Consider the following 16734-nt stretch of genomic DNA (forward strand, 5'->3'; position numbering starts at 1 on the left):
CCGCGCACGGTTGCAACAACCAACGCCGCGTTCGAGAGAAGAATCTTCTGAAGAATTTTTGGCCCCCTACATGAGGATGGACGATTTCGTAGCCTACACAATGACGAAATCTATGAGCGATACCATGACCGTCATGTTATGGATAAAATCCGGCTCAATAGGTTACGGTGGGCGGGTCACTTAATCCACATGGATGAGGATAATTCCACCCGGAAAGTCTATAAGGGCAATATCTATGGTAGAAAAAGAAGACGAGGCAGACCCTGCCTAAGATGGAGCAATGGCGTAGGTCAGGACGCCAGACAGCTTTTAGGGATATCGAATTGGTGGACCTCGGCGCAAAACCGGGATGTCTGGAGTTCCTTATTAAGACAGGCCTAGACCGGATACCGGTTGTTGCGCCGTTGATGATGACGATGAATAGATATTTAAGTGTTGCATCATTTTGGGGATCTGTCAAAAGATATGGGATATATCACGAAAAGGAAAATAGATGTCGGCTGATCAGAAAGATCGAAGCCTATTTGATGTGTAACATATGCGAAATAAATTATTATATGACCTGAGGCAGTTCACCTCGCGTGCTGGCAACTTGTTGATCAATTTTACAATTTTTTGAGTAAAATCTATGATGAACATCATCTGGTACCAGAACATACCTATAACTGCGACGGAATTGGTATTCCAGTTATGCCTGAAACAGCAACGTCAACCTTAACTTCTGCAGAGAGAGTTTTCACTATTACAGTAGAAATATGGGGAATAGATACAAGGGGCATCTGGCTGAAAGAGTATGCAGTTAATGTTCAACGTTCTCCCTAGGAGCTTGTAAATGACTTAGGATGGATGAATGCCGAAATCTTTTTCGGATGGTTTAGACAATTTTTGAATTTTTTTCATAAAATTTCGCATTTACGGGCACGGAGAATGAGACCAATGGTTTTACAGGGAAAGGGCTTGATTACTACTTTTAAAAAATTATCTTACTTCTGATACTGGGTGAAAAAATGGGAATGGGAGCTCAAAATGTGTGCCCCAAAAAGGCCTCCTTCTCAGAACTTATCCAAACGAAAAACTTGAAAAAAATCATAATGCGCATCTGTATGAAATCTAGGCCTCAAAATACATCCCCTTCCGGTGTGCTCTCAAATAAAGTTAACAATGGCATATACCACATTTTGCAAATTCACCTGATACCCCCTACCTCCTTAAGCTAAGCCCTGAAGTATAGATTTTGTATATCAAATGACATCATCGCTACATAAAGTGAATTCATATAAGGGTCGGGCGCATGGGAACATTCCTTTTTCTGGCTAACTTCCTCCTGTCTAAGCTTCTCATGGACAGCTGCGATCACCTTTCCGACTCCAGTCCATACTCCCTTCAATCTCAACATAGGCTCAATTACCGCTCCGTATTCGCTCAAAGCTTGCGTTAGGTGAAAATTTACTTCGTCGGGGGGTCGCTTGCTCCATCTCCGAATATCCCATATGATTTTGTGAGCCCATCGATCTTTTTTCTGATTCGTTCCACCCGTTCTGTCACTTGGCGATAGTCTCACTTTGTACGAACTGCCGCCGACGGGCAAAAGATTCTCCGATGAAATATGCTGGTTTATAAGGGCATTGTCTTTCTCTTGCCCGAATATCAATTGGGATTAATCCCTGTTATCACGCATAGCCCTCGTCGGAGTGCAGTTCGGAGATGTGCAGCTTAAATTTTTCTTTACTTTACTTTTTTTTCCAGTACTTCCGCCCATACTGGATCTGCATACAATACGATTGAGCTGACTTTCCTTGAAACAAGGGGGCGACGGCTCAGCCTTCGACTACTTATATACGGTAGCATTCTCGTAGCGTATACGGTAGCAGTTTTCCATTTTGTGTCAACCAAAACCTTATTAAAATCGGTATACTGTCTGCCTGTCTGCCCGTTTTTCTATCTGTCTCTCACACTTTACATCTCAGAAATGGTTCCTCCTATTGATACAAAATTTGGTAGAAAGGTGCGACCTGTAAATCTTATTGGATGCACGCAGTAACACAACTCCACATTGAGTTTAAGGAGGGCCTGTAAATAATTTTTTTTTTCCGAGTATAGTCGTGTGGGGTATCAAATAAAAGGCCTCAATTAGTACTTTGCGAAGCCGGTATTAGTTTTGACATTGGTTGTAAAGGGAAGGAGTGTGGGAGTCCGAAAAGAATCAGTTACTTCAACGACCCGTTCTCAGAAACTACCGACCGCAACTATCTGAAAAACTATGGTAGTCCATGCACTCTCGTTACCAATACCGGTTTAAATAAAGTTAATAATAGTAGATAATCATATTTATTACATGTATATTTTTTAGAAATTTGCTGGGAACCCCCTTAAGTTTATCCTAGCATCATAGCGGTAATATAGGCTATACTACCATATAGAGCATGATACTGCCAACTTTGATGCAAATCAAATTATTGTTAACAAAGTTATAATATGTTAAAATTGTTACTTTTGTGCAAATTTCGTGCATTCTAAGACTATGAAAGCCAGTATCATACTAAAGTGAATGCTCTGACAAAATAAATGCATAAACGTTACGAATTAGGTACAAATGGGATGAGTGGCTTCTCGAATGTGCTTATGTAACCAATGCACAAAACTTTTCCTACCTAAAGCGGTCAGCTTCCGGTTTCCCGACTTCTTTAGAGTTTCCTGTGGTGGTAGAGGTCTATATTCAACTTTCGCGAGTCTTAACTTTTGTAAATCACTTCTGTATTACTATACTTTAAGAAATCGTCGCTACTAATTGGGTCCTGAGAAATGTTACTTGCAGAAGCTAATTTACCGGAGCGATACTACTATTTAATAACCTTATATCACAATTATCGAACAATTTATCACCAGTGGCGTTTTTCGACAATATCTTTTGTTTCAAATGCAAGTTGTAACTTGTTACTCATAATTTTATCAACTTATCTTTCACGTCATCGAATCATTTTTATCAATTTCACTACTCACAGAAATACCCCCAGTTCGGTATTTTTCCCGCTGAAAAATACTTACCATACCACCACCTTGATTCTTTGATTATTATCAAATTCTACTGGATACCAAATAAAAGATATATAATTTCAATGAATCAATAATAATATATATTTTCAAGGATTTTTTTTTTCTCTCCATATTTTCTTTCATTTTCTTTTAGAAACTATACATTAAAAACATGTAATATAATCATACAATAATATTTCATTTGTATCATAATAATATATACCGAACAGTCAGTGCAGCTGCTAAACATTATCTTTCATCTAAATCTTTCTTTCTTTCAGGCGTCTTCTTTGTTTTCATGGAAACAAAGAAAACTTTTGATCTTGAAAAGGATAAAAAGTCTTAAAACTAAACTTAAATGAAGAAAAAACAATTAAAACGAGACTAAATATGATAAGAAACTATGAATATAATTCTTTGTAATCGTTTTTTTTTATTTTCTTATGAGAAGATATCAAAGAATTCATTATTTATTCATTTGTATATAACAAGTGTAGATTTCATTTTTTTTTTCTTTTATTATAAATCTTTTTTTTTGTATGTTCAATATGTATCGTTTAATATAGTTTTTTTGTTTTATTTGAAATATTTTCTGTCCCATTGGGTAGTTTAGATATAAAATATCCGATTTGTTTCAGGCATTTCTAAAGTTTATAAAATATGATTTATTTCTATAATATTTATCTTTATTATATACGCGTATATACATTTTATATTACGTTGAATTATTGTAATAACTTTCATTAGAAGAAATCTGAGAAGTTGAATGGCATTAAGGCAACATGTATACAATTCGTCTTTGTTTTAATATTTGAGAGTTTTTAATTCGTTTTTTTTTTCTCCTTTGCTCCTTGTTTTTTATTATATAAATCTATTTACATTTATCTTTTATCATTTCATTTATTTGTCTTCAAATTTTTCTCACGCTAGTTTTTGTTTTGTATATATATATATATGCACAATTTTAAAAAGATGAAAATTGCACAGCCTGATATAATTTCTTGTAATCTATTTTAGAGGATTCGAAGAATTAACATAAAAAAAAGTACGTTGACATGGCTTTCGATTTAGATTTTTTTTTAAATTTTATATCTTTTTGTTGAAGAGGGTTTTAAGGAAGGACAAAAGTTGAATTAAGGCATTAAGGCAACATGCATATAATTCATCTTTGTTTTGATATTTTAGTTTTCAATTCATTTTTTTTGCAGTCAAGGTTTAGGAATGTATCTTCAATGTAAACTAATGTGGAAATATCACCTCCTGGATACATATCAAAAGTGGAAACAAAAGGATTATTTTTTAGCTCAAAGGGTAAAGGCAATTACTTTATTATTGTGCATATATCGATTTTTCAAAGGCAGGTTGCTTGCAGGGAGAGAGCATGTTATAATTCAGATCCTAAAATGCGCTAACGAAGGAGCAGTTGGCTCACAAAATATCAATATATTTAGAATTAAAGTAAAATGTCCGCCTTTTAATTAAAAAAAATCAAAATCGAGAGAATAAGATGATCATACTAATTGCTCTGGCTTATAAGTTTCGATCGGCAAAATTTAGGGGCTTTCGCCACAATAGGTTCATTTTATGTGCAGAAGGGGGGTGCTAGCACTAATTGAACTATGTATTGAAAGGCTCCGTTGGCGAAACATTTCTGATCGATGAGAACTATCCTGATCGCGACCCTAGAACTACGTCCACCTCTCCTTGTACGCCTTGGAATCTTTTGGAAACAGGTGGTTCTTATCTAATAATTTCCAGGTTCATCTTGAGGGGATAGAGTAGATCGAAATTGTCGAAACGGACGAATGGTCGCGAGTGCACGTGGCAGGCTTTCTTTCAATTTTCTTGAATTGCGGAGGAAAGAAAAATCTCAAGAAGACGTTGGGAAGGACGGCAGCTTCGCAAAGCTTAACTGAGGAAATGCTAGTATGCCGGGAAGTCTGCCCATGATACTAATATGGTCAGCATAGACCAGAAATGAGATAGACGTAATGAATAGACCCCGCATTCTAATTCCTGAATCTCCGATTACTTTTTTCGATGTCAGGTTAAAGAAGATACACGATGCGCGATGCGTTTCTCTGTGCTTGAATACAGCCGACAGTGATTCAGCTGCTTTTATCTGGCCTTATACGTTGTTCCCCGTCAATCAATTAATTTTGCTTGGATATCGAATTCTCCCATTACCGTGCAAAGTTTTGTCCTGGGTATGCTATCTCAAACGGCCCTGAATTCATTGTAAAGATGTTAGAGTTTCTGCTTGTATTCCAGCGATATGGCAATGGAGTAGTATTGCAGAGAATACCATATAAACAGTACTCAGCACCATCATAATTTCTGTCATCGGTGATATTTTCTTTTTTGGACTTATATAAGAAAAATAATGCATACAGACACAGACTTTTTCGCGACCAGGCAGAGTAATTTTAACAGTCATAGAAGATTGATGGACACCGTGGTGTTTCCACCAAACTCCAGTACGGACTGAGCTACTATCAGAACCAGCTGTTGCCGTCATTCGTGTTAAATCTGTTATGAAGAAAGAATCCGTAAAGCTTAACGCAGCTGAGTGGAAAATGTGATCCTGTCAGAAGATGGAAATCTTCATGAAAACCCTCCGCTAGAGTGGCCTTTATAATTTTTCGCTAAGAAAACGGACATGGAATGGCATACATCTTAAAATGTCTCGTGAAAAAATTGGAATATTGGCTCAAAGGTCTTTGCTAAGAGGGAATCTGCACACTTTCTACCTTTAGATAGCGTCCTTAAAAACACAATAGCCAGCGAGCGGCATAGGCAGGAAACGGCCTAAGTAGATGTCGCGGGAGGTAGTGTAGTAAGCCTATATACGGTCCCTAATATACGGTCTGAACGTTTAGAGGTAACCAACTTATGCAATTGTTTCAAGGATATCCATGAAAATATAATGAAGGAGCATAATTAGGAAAATTTACCCGAGAAATCTAAATATTGAAGGAAGCTTTACCAGCTGATTGTTATTCAAGGAAGGGTGTTTTCTGCTATATAACCATATGGCGGAATAGGGGTATCTATTGCCAATAGGAGGAAGAAACTCTTTAGCTTAAGATGAACTGGCCTATGGTTGGGACTATGAGGACATGCTTAATGGTATTCTTGGAGATGCTTCTGAGGTTGACTCCTCTTCATTTTCCCAGACAGTTGCAAGCAAGGAAATAATCTTCAGATTGCTTACGTTCATACTTTAACCTCCAAGGGAAAAAATATGGCCCAGGAAGAAGCAGAAACGCAAAATTTCTGTGGGTCCTGGATGGATTTATGCCCCTAATGCTTGGAAAATGAAGTAATTATACTGAGCGAACTTACGAGGAAGGCAAATATGAATCCATAAGTCACCTAGATATTATTATATTCGGCACCAGTCGCGCGGTATTGGTAGTGGTATATCGCGGTATTGCCTTAAGGAAGACACTGTATGTTGACGCGGAACTGAAATGCATTTACGAAGCCAGAGAAAGAGATCAATGGCTTTTCATCATTTTGGCTACCAAAAGAGATGGGATACATCGCGGAAAGGAAGATAGATAGATGGGCTGATCCAAAAAAATCGAGTTCATCTTTGTCAATAAGAAAATCGAAAAGCACTACGGCTAAGCATGCTACTGGGTCCAGTAGGCAAGTTGTTGATTCATTTTACAATATCTTGAGTAGAATCTATGACAAACATCGTCTGGTACCGGAACGCATCTATAACTGCCAAGGAGTTATTCTAGTCATACCTAAAATGTAATCGAAAATTGCAGCTAAGCGAAGTCGGCCTTAACTTTTACGAAAAGAGTTGTCACTATTACATTAGAAATGTGGGGAGTAGATATAAGGGGCATTTGGTTGACGGAGGATGGACCCTCAGTTAACGCTCAACGCTGCTCTGGAACACGAAAGGTTGTAAGCGATTTGGGATGGATGACTGCAGAAATCTTTTTCAGATAGTTTGAGGAATGTGAAAAATTCAGTAAGGCTACAGCAGGTTGACCTGAGTTACTTCCATAGAAATTCATGGCACCCACATAAAGAACTTTCATTTATTAAACGGGGTTGTAATGCTTCTTAAGCTGCGCAGTAATCACCGCCTTCAGGTCGTTGATTTTTTTATGATGCCGTTGAGCAATTATTATGATTGACGAATCACGGCCTGGTTCCATAATAATCCAAGAATTTTGGAACATCCCATTAGTAATTTTTTTCAGGAAATATCTATAGCCAAAACTTTAAACGCGTTTTACTCGAAACCACCGTTCCAAAGTTTCAGGGAAGCAATCAAAAAAAAAATCCTTTAGCTGATTTAGTTGGAGTTTGAATCTCTTATTCTATACACCTATGTCGATATGTGAAACCTTAAAAAGATCAAATTTTCTAATACTAAAAAATATATATAATATTTTTTTAACAATTTAAAATAAAAAATACAATAATTTTGAGGTACATATTTCGAAAAGTGTACAAAATAGAAAGAAATTTATTTTTCCGAATTCGGACAAACGCAGAAAGCTGTGTGCTTCCTCGAATGAGACTATCCTTTTTTTTCAAGGATTCTACTTTGATCATAAGAAGCCCGTATTGATTAATGCTAAATTAAGTACAAAATATAATTCTATATTTAAAGTTTCCGTCAAAATCATATTAAAGTTTCAGAACAATTTTCTTGTTGAAAAAAATTATGAAACAACGTTGAAATTTCGAGCATGACACTGTACACCGTCCTACATATTACCGGTCTCACAGTTCCCAGGGCATACTCCAATGGGTTGACAATGAGGTGGGCTTGTCTATAAGCAACGAGACATTTAATTTACCTAATCCGCACTATTTTTAATGGAGAGTGGATCCATGTCAGTCATTAGGTACGAATCTGATATTGATAGACCAGTAGTTTACTCCAAACAAAGCTAGCTTTGTACTGATGAAAGGAGTATGTTGCTCCTGAAATATATATAATATATACACAATAAAATAAAATTGTAGTTTGGAGTAAGTTACTGGTCTATCAATTTTAGACTAAACTACAAATAGAAGACAATATCTAACCTCTTAGGAATCTGATGATCTTCAGCTTATCGCCAAACTGATGGCTAAGCAAACCCGAATTGCACAGCGAAGAACGAAGGTCTATCCCGATTCGCAACTTCTTTCTTTGGAATTTGGAAATTCTGCCCAAACTACAATTCCAAAATCTGTCCTCTCTAGGTGGGAGCTATCCACTCCAATCACAAGCGGTCTTCCTCCCAATCCCAGTTCGAGTCCCGCAAATTCTTGTTTCTGTTGACCCCGATCTTTAATTTTAAATTCAAATTTAGTCTCATTACAAATTATCTGCAGTGCATTCACCACAGCAGAACAAAACGTTACGCTCGCATTCAAAATTAACACAAAAAAAAATTTTAAAAATTTTTAAATCAAAATGAATTTTAGGATTTAGGGGAAAGGTATCAGCTATTAGGTTAGATTAAAATAAAAAAAAAATTTAACTATTTTAAATATTAGATATTGGATATAAATAAATGTTAGGATGGGAATAAGGAAATGGAATGGACTATGTTGGGGAAGTTAAATGGTGTTAAAACGAAAGAAAAAGGAAATGTTGCTTATTATTAAATGCACTTTCTTGTTAGATTATCCTGAAAAAATTCGAATGATATTTGCAGGGTTGCAAGGTCGCGAACTCAATGCGAGGTTGTTCTACTCATTGTATGCAAAGGACTTCGCTTCGATTGGAACCAAAGAACTTCGCCAAATTTCGTGGCATTCCCGAGGAGATGACTTTGACGAATGAATTGAGTCGATTTTAATAAAGCTTTGCGTTCCGTGAAACCTTTAAAATTGCTTTAGAACTGTTTCTCCTACAAAAACATTACACTGGACCTTCTACAATTTAATCATCTTATATCGCTCTTGTCGAACAATTTATGATCGGTGGCGCTGTCTGAAAATATCTTTTGTTTGAAATGCAAGTTGTAACTTGTTACCCATAATTTTGTCAACTTATCTTTCACGTCATGGAGTCATTTTTATCAATTTCACTACTCACAGAAATACCCCCAGGTCGGTATTTTTCCCGCTGAAAAATACTTACCATTCCACCTCGACTCCTTCATTATTATCAAATTCCATCAGAAACCAAATAAAAGATATATAATTTCAATGAATCAATAATAATATATATTTTCAAGGATTTTTTTTGTTTTCTCTCCATATTTTCTTTCATTTTCTTTTAGAAACTATACATTAAAAACATGTAATATAATAATAATCATACAATAATATTTCATTTGTATCATAATAATATATACCGAACAGTCAGTGCAGCTGCTAAGCATTATCTTTAATCTAAATCTTTCTTTCTTTTAGGCGCCTTCTTTGTTTTCATGGAAACAAAGAAAACTTTTGATCTTGAAAAGGATAAAAAGTGTTAAAACTAAACTTAAATGAAGAAAAAACAATTAAAACAAGACTAAATATGATAAGAAACTATGAATATAATTCTTTGTAATGTTTTTTTTTTATTTTCTTATGAAAAGATATCAAAGATTTCATATATGCAAATAATATTTATTATTTATTGATTTGTATATAACAAGTGTAGATTTCATTTTTTCTTTTCTTTTATTAACAATATTTAAATATATATATATATATATATATATGCTTATAAATCTTTTTTTTTGTATATTCAATATGTATCGTTTAATATAGTTTTTTTGTTTTATTTGAAATATTTTCTGTCCCATTGGGTAGTTTAGATACAAAATATCCAATTTGTTTCAGGCATTTCTAAAGTTTATAAAATATGATTTATATCTATTTATCTTTATTATATACTCATATATACATTTTATATTACGTTGAATTATTGTAATAACTTTCATTAGAAGAAATCTGAGAAGTTGAATGGCATTAAGGCAACATGTATACAATTCGTCTTTGTTTTTATATTTGAGAGTTTTTAATTCGTTTTTTCTTTCCTTTGCTCCTTGTTTTTATTATATAAATCTATTTACATTTATCTTTTATCATTTCATTTATTTGTCTTCAAATTTTTCTCACGCTAGTTTTAGTTTTGTATATATATATATATGCACAATGTTAATTTTAAAAAGATGAAAATTGCACAGCCTGATATAATTTCTTGTAATCTATTTTAGAGGATTCGAAGAATTAACATAAAAAAAGTACGTTGACATGGCTTTCGATTTAGATTTTTGTTTTTTTTTGTAAATTTTATATCTTTTTGTTGAAAAGGGTTTTAAGGAAAGACAAAATTATTCACACTGCATTTTTTTTAGCTTTCTTGTATCTGTTTGTATTTTATGGTTTGATAGTGATATATCGTGAGAAATGAGAAGTAATATTTATCTACACATTTTTTAGAGTGGTTTTTAAGGATTTATGGCACAAAATGTGTTCGTAAGGTCTTTCATCAAAAGGCGACAATTACAACGGACAGCAAAAGATACGCAATATTAATTGAGATCATTTTCTAGCTTGGGATTCTTGGTTCTCCATGGTCTTTGAAGAGGAATTATTACTTTTTTTTCTAATTTTCTAAAGCAATCTGAATTTTTTTAATTTTTTAAATCAATCTGAATAACAAAAAATCCTTTTTTATTTATTAAAAAATCTTTTTTATCTATTGGGGATAAAAAGGATTTTTTTAAGAACTCATTGATCAAGGGATCAGCTATAAGTATTCAAGTTTTCAAATATCACTTTAATCCCTCGGAACCAAAAATCTCGAGGTCCCTTTTTTGTGTTAAAAAGGAAGGATTTCATCCCCCAGAAGGATCAATGGACCCGTCTTGCATCTCGTCCTTGTTGTAATCGCAACTGACTCTACTATTTAAAAACAAAATGATATTTGTTTGTACTATATGTCGTGTGTATGTAATAATTGCGTAAATCTCCGAATTAGTAACGCATTCATCAATTTTCATTATTCACCGAAACGACTGAGTTCGTCACTCGTCCATTTTCGCTCTCTCCGATTTCCGAAATCAAAACGTAACAACGCCGTCTTCTAGCTAATTTGAATTTTGTCATTTTCCTTGAGTTTCCCTATTGGATCTCTTTCGCCAAATAATATCACAATTTAATTCTCATTTTACTTTGTCTATATATTTTCCTCTGCTCTTACCGCTACGTATCTTAGACCTTAGTAAATTTCAAATTTGTAGATAATCTTAAAGCTTTTCCATATTCCACTTTACTCTCGCTTATATGTGTAAGGTTTTACCATTTAAAATAGTGTGTGTGTTTGTGTATCTGTGGATTATCAATAAAATTAGCATTTAATTTTCTATCTTTCTTTGTAGATTGTGAAATCGAAACTTAACACAAAATAATAAAAATCTAGCTCCGCGGTCCATCTAAACATGGCCCCCCTGAAAACCTAAAAGGACTAACTTAACCGATAACTGAGGGAGCTACCTTAAATCCGCTACTTGAAAACTATCTTATCTAAACTAGACAAAAACAATTAGATGTGTGTCATGGCAAATTGCAATTTGGTCAGAAATTAGCGTCTCTCCTGCGCCACTCGCTTAACTCATCTTTTAAGTATCACACAAGGGTTGATCATGCAAGCTCTGCCTTGCAGCTGAGTATATTCATTTGAAATTATATTTCTACATACAACAAGTCGCAGTAGGGCTGGGGGTGGGATCCCTTCGGGCCATGCTCCTTGGGCTCCTCAAACGTACACGGCGATCCCGGGCCTGGTGGAGGTCGTGTGCTGATCGAGGAGCCACCTACGCACCTCGTGATGATGTTGCTCGGGGTACTTTGCGGGGGTGGCCTGCTGCCTCTCGTCCTGGCACCGTGTCAGGTCGTGGTAGTAGCCACCGTCGAGGGGTTCCACTTTGACGTCGAGGCTATAGCTGGTGGTCGGGGGGCTGTGATTGTAGGCAGGGGAGAGCTGCTGGCCGCCAGGCTGGTGTGGCTCGCTGGAATCGCTATACGTGGACGCGGTATCGTAGCCGGACACGGGAGATCCCTTCGAGCACCACATGAGGGTGGAAGGTGGCGTGGCGGCGGTGATAGCAGGCGGGGTGATGCGATCGTATAGGGACGATGCAGGGGAGCTTTGAAACTTAGCCTCGGTTGTGGAGCTGGGCGAGCCGAGGGGAAACGGATAGGCTGGGTCGATTGGGGGTGATTGAAAATTGCTGCTTCGAGTGCTCTGCGTGTCGTGGCTCGGGGAGGCTAGACTCGCGGCCGGGTGGTTGCTCCAGATGATCGCGTCCTTCTGCTCGTTTGGCTGCTCCCTCTCCACCTCCACGGGATCCTCATTATCAGGCAGATATGGCTTGAACAGTTTCACAGGCTTGGCGGCGACTTTCTCGCCATCTTCGCCTTCAACTTTCTTGATTTTCTTGGGGGGTGAATTGGGGTGTGGAGCCTCTCTGAGCCGTTTCCTGCAGGTCAGATCGACCGCCTGGGACGGGCTAGGAGCCGGGAGATCAGCCACTGGGTAAGATTCGGCCTTGACTTGCAACCCCTGCTCGTTGTTGTTGGTCTCCGGGGGCTCGTACCACTTGGCCTCGGCACCCACGCCGGGCGGGTGGAAGTAGGCGACCTCCTTCTGCTCGGCGGGCTGCAAAAGACGCCTCGGGCCCGAGGACAGGTCGATCGGGGCGACCGGAAACAGGCGTATGTACTCGTATGCATGCTGCGCTTGGGGCCTGTGCAGGTTCTCGTAGCGATTCATAGGCGGGTACTCGACCAGCTCATGTGTACCGCTCGCTGGCGCGATAGGCAGCTCAGGCAGACAGGCTGACGGCATGAGTATGCTCTCGTGCTGGCGCTGCGGATGGTGGAGTTGGTGGTGTTGGTGAAGCGGCGACTGATGTTGGTGGTGCGGTTGAATGAGCGGCACTGGTTTGATAGCAGGTGCTTGGCTGTATGCTGGGTGCAGGGCCATGGTGTTGGTCGGGCCCGTTGGCTGTATCAGCGCCGAGCCATTCATGCACTTCGTAGGTGCGACCGCGGCGGCGGCGCTCAGGCGAATTGTCGCTGGCGCTGCCGTTGGCGGCGACGAAGCCAGAGCGACGCTGTGTCTGGCTGCGTCCAAGGCTGTTTTGTGAGGCTGATGAGGTTGATTATGGCGATGATGATGTAGGTTGTTGTTGTTGTTATTGTTATGGACATAGGCGCCGCTCGCTGTATGCGTACCCACGGCCTGAGCTATTGCTGGTGCTGGCGTAGTCGCGGCGGCCGTTGAAGCGGCCCCAATCGCGGTCGCTACGGACGGCGGCGACACTGTCATCGGGTGATGCGTGATATTATGAAATTGGTGGTGTTTCACGTTGTTCTGGTTGTAATTGGCGACCGAGGCGCGTAGGTTCTCCTCGCACTGGAGCCACTTTTGAATTTGGCGCCGGTGGATGCCGTACTTCCGGGCAGTTGCCCGCTGGTTTCCCTTGCACTCGCTGTCGTTCCGGAACGAGTCGAGGACCTGTAGCTTGAACTGGGGCGTGAAAATGCGGCGCGAGCCCATTCTGGCGTTGCCAGCGCCACTGTGGCTGGCCGGACCGCTTGCGCCGCTCGCACTCGCCTGGACGGCCGCCGCCGTGGCTGTCGCCGAATTCCCAACCATATTCGATGATTTATTAATAACACCAATCGAGTTGTGGTGACCGCAATCAATTTCACGTTTGATAATCGAGTTTAGTCCGTGCGCCATGTTTCACGGATTATCTTCAGGTGCGCCACCGAGTCCCGTTCGACTATTATACAACTTCTTAGTTCCAAGTCCACTCTGGGAAAATCCGTGCAAATCACCTTGACGACACCGAAGCCAATTCGCGGTCATAAAAACTACAAAACTCCAAACACAGATCCGCGCTCGGCTCCTCGCAAATTCAAAACGGAATAGTGTTAACTACGATACGCAATCTTTCACTAGAAAAGATACTTTTTAGGCACTTCTTGGGGTTGAGCTGTGGCACTCGCGCGGGGCTCGAATTCTCGGGTAATCCTTGCACCAGACCCGCTAACGTTCAGACTCATTTCAGAGGGTTGAAAGTGTTTCCCGATACTTGCTTTGGGTCGGGTCCAGTCACATAAACTCTTTTGCTCGTTGCTCGCAGGGCTCGGAACTCACTGCGCCACTGAATTTCAGATAAAACCAACTAAAGTACTCAAGATAAATCCGCGGATCCGCGACAGTTTCCAAAGTGCCCAGAGGACGGGGCTCAACCAAGGAGATATGAAATTGCCGCACTGAACGGAATAACGAACCGAACGAAATAAAATCAAAAGCACAAGTGTTCTAGTTCGGGACTCATTCTGAAGTTGTGAGTTGTAAAATACGAACTGAAGACACACGCCCCGCCCCGCGTGCCCCGCGCCCATCGTGCACGTAGGCCGCTCAGTCGTTGCGTCGCGCTCACTCGCTCGGGGCGCGGTGGTTTGTTGTGTGAGTGTGGCTGGGTCTCGCTCGCTCGTTCACTCTCCGCCGCCACGGGTCGTGTTTATGGTGTTTATGATGGCATAGTCCGGCTCCTCCCCCGCCCCCGCCCCTGCAACGTCTGCACGACAGTTGCGAGTAATGAAAATTGAACAGTGAGGACACGAATGATTTGATTTGATGTATTTGATACTGTCTTACTTGTAACATAGTCGATTATATTTAGCGAAATTTACCTCAATTAGCACTTTATTGCAATGGATACCTATTACAACGTTTAGCCTACCCGTCCCACTCCAGAATTTACTTATTTTATTTATTTTCAAAATCATTTTTATTTAGAACAGATGAATCGTTTATTTTGAAAGTGGCATAACGTCGTCCTTGCAAACCGGTTAACTTCACTTTTTGGCAAAGTACATTTTTTATATGATTATGGAAGAAAATTCAAAGACGAATTGAACCAATCACAAATACCTGATAAATAACTGTCAAAAAAAAGTTTAAACGACCTTCGAGAATTCAGCTTGGCACAAATCAAAAATGACTAACAGCTTCGTCCAGGGCAGAGGCAACTGTTCAGACGCTGCCCCACCTCTGCCCTGGGAGCAGCGTGACCGAAAGACGCAACAGGTGGAAAAACGCTCTTTTATAGCATCGCAAAAACACGATAAGGTTGCGAATTATATTGAACTAAACCGCCAGTTCTTTTAGTCTAAGCTAGACTAAAGCGGGGTAGTAGAGATCCATGGATCAAAAAACGTGGGAGTAAGTTGGTCTCCATTTGGTCCGGTCCACCATAATGTGGATGTGGACTCAGGATCCCGCTTATCCTGAACAACTACCCATTGGTAATAAGATAAAACAAACAAACAAAGGCGATGTTATACGTTGACAGAAGTGCTTGGGACAGCTAAAAATGTTGCAAATTGTTAAACAAGTCGGGAAACCGGAAGCTTGACGCTTCAGGTATAAAAGGTTTTGTGTTTCCCTATGTGAGGAGCATAACGTAGTTCTCCATTGGCTTATAGCATTGACCCGAAATATTTAAATCGCTCAGTTCTGAACAGGTTATCGCCATTGCCAAAACTCAGCGATTTAAATATCTGGAGAGGCAGATTACTGCCATTGAAAGAACTGAACGATTTAAATATCTCGAGTCAATGCTACCAGCCAATGGAGAACTGCGTACTGAAATTGTTTCAAGCATTAACGCCACCTGGATGAAGTGGCATTCCCCAACTGGTGTTTTCTGTGATCGACGTATCAGCGCACGTCCCAAATCTAAAATTTACTGCAATGTCGCCCGTCTGCCGCTCTCTATAGTTTGAGTGTTGACTATAAAGGACAATGAACAGCGTCTTGCGGTAATGGGGACGAAGACGTTGCAATGCACTGGTGGCGTGACATGTTTTGATCACGTCTGAAATGAGAATATCCGCGATCGATATGGGTTTGCACCGATCGTGGAAAAACTGGGAGAGAGGCGTTTTCGATGATGTGGTCACGTAATTTACGCTAACGAGAATCCAACAACCATTATTAGTCAGAACATCGAAGTCAACGGTAGGCAACCAAAAAGCCGGCCAAAACAATGGTCGCATGATACACAGGATGGGGATTTGAAGGTCTCGCGATCCTGATCAGGCATTTGATAAAATAAAATGACGAAACCGATCACGACGAGCCGACCCCGCTTGTGAACTGAAGGCTGAAGAAAAAGAAGAAGATGTGAGGAGCGATGAGCCTGACAGTTCCGTGTCACATAGTTAAAAATTCTATTGGCCTCTATTTTTTAGAAAGCAATTTAATAAATCATTTGATGGAAAGTACTGTATTGAAATAGTCAACCTCACACGCTTCACACTCTGAGTTTAATATTAATAGCAAATGCCAACAATTTAACGAACATCAAATATAAACAAGTCGGGAAACCGGAAGCTTGACGCTTCAGGTATAAAAGGTTTTGTGTTTCCCTATGTGAGGAGCATAACGTAGTTCTCCATTGGCTTATAGCATTGACCCGAGATATTGAAATCGTTCAGTTCTGGGCAGGTTACTGCGATTGCCAGAACTGAGCGATTTAAGTATCTCGAAGGGCAGGTTACTGCCATTGCTAGAACTCAGCGATTTAAAAATCTCGAGTCAACGCTATCAACCAATGGAGAACTGCGTAATGAAATTGTTTCAAGCATTAATGCAATCTGGATGAAGTGGCATTCCCCAACTGGTGTTCTTTCTGATCGACGTATCAGCGCACG

General features: G+C 39.5%; 1 protein-coding gene across 1 annotated transcript; it reads right to left on the minus strand.

Annotated features, from left to right (window-relative positions):
- Positions 1-10054: 10054 nt before the first annotated feature.
- LOC119654482 (melanoma-associated antigen C1) lies at positions 10055-14489 on the minus strand. The gene has a single exon (XM_038059903.1). The coding sequence runs from the start codon at positions 13745-13747 to the stop codon at positions 11756-11758; it is 1992 nt and encodes a 663-aa protein (XP_037915831.1). The 5' UTR covers positions 13748-14489; the 3' UTR covers positions 10055-11755.
- Between the last annotated feature and the right edge of the window lie 2245 nt (positions 14490-16734).

The sequence above is a fragment of the Hermetia illucens genome, chromosome 4, assembly GCF_905115235.1.
Source record: "Hermetia illucens chromosome 4, iHerIll2.2.curated.20191125, whole genome shotgun sequence".
In the NCBI taxonomy this organism is placed as follows: domain Eukaryota; kingdom Metazoa; phylum Arthropoda; class Insecta; order Diptera; family Stratiomyidae; genus Hermetia; species Hermetia illucens.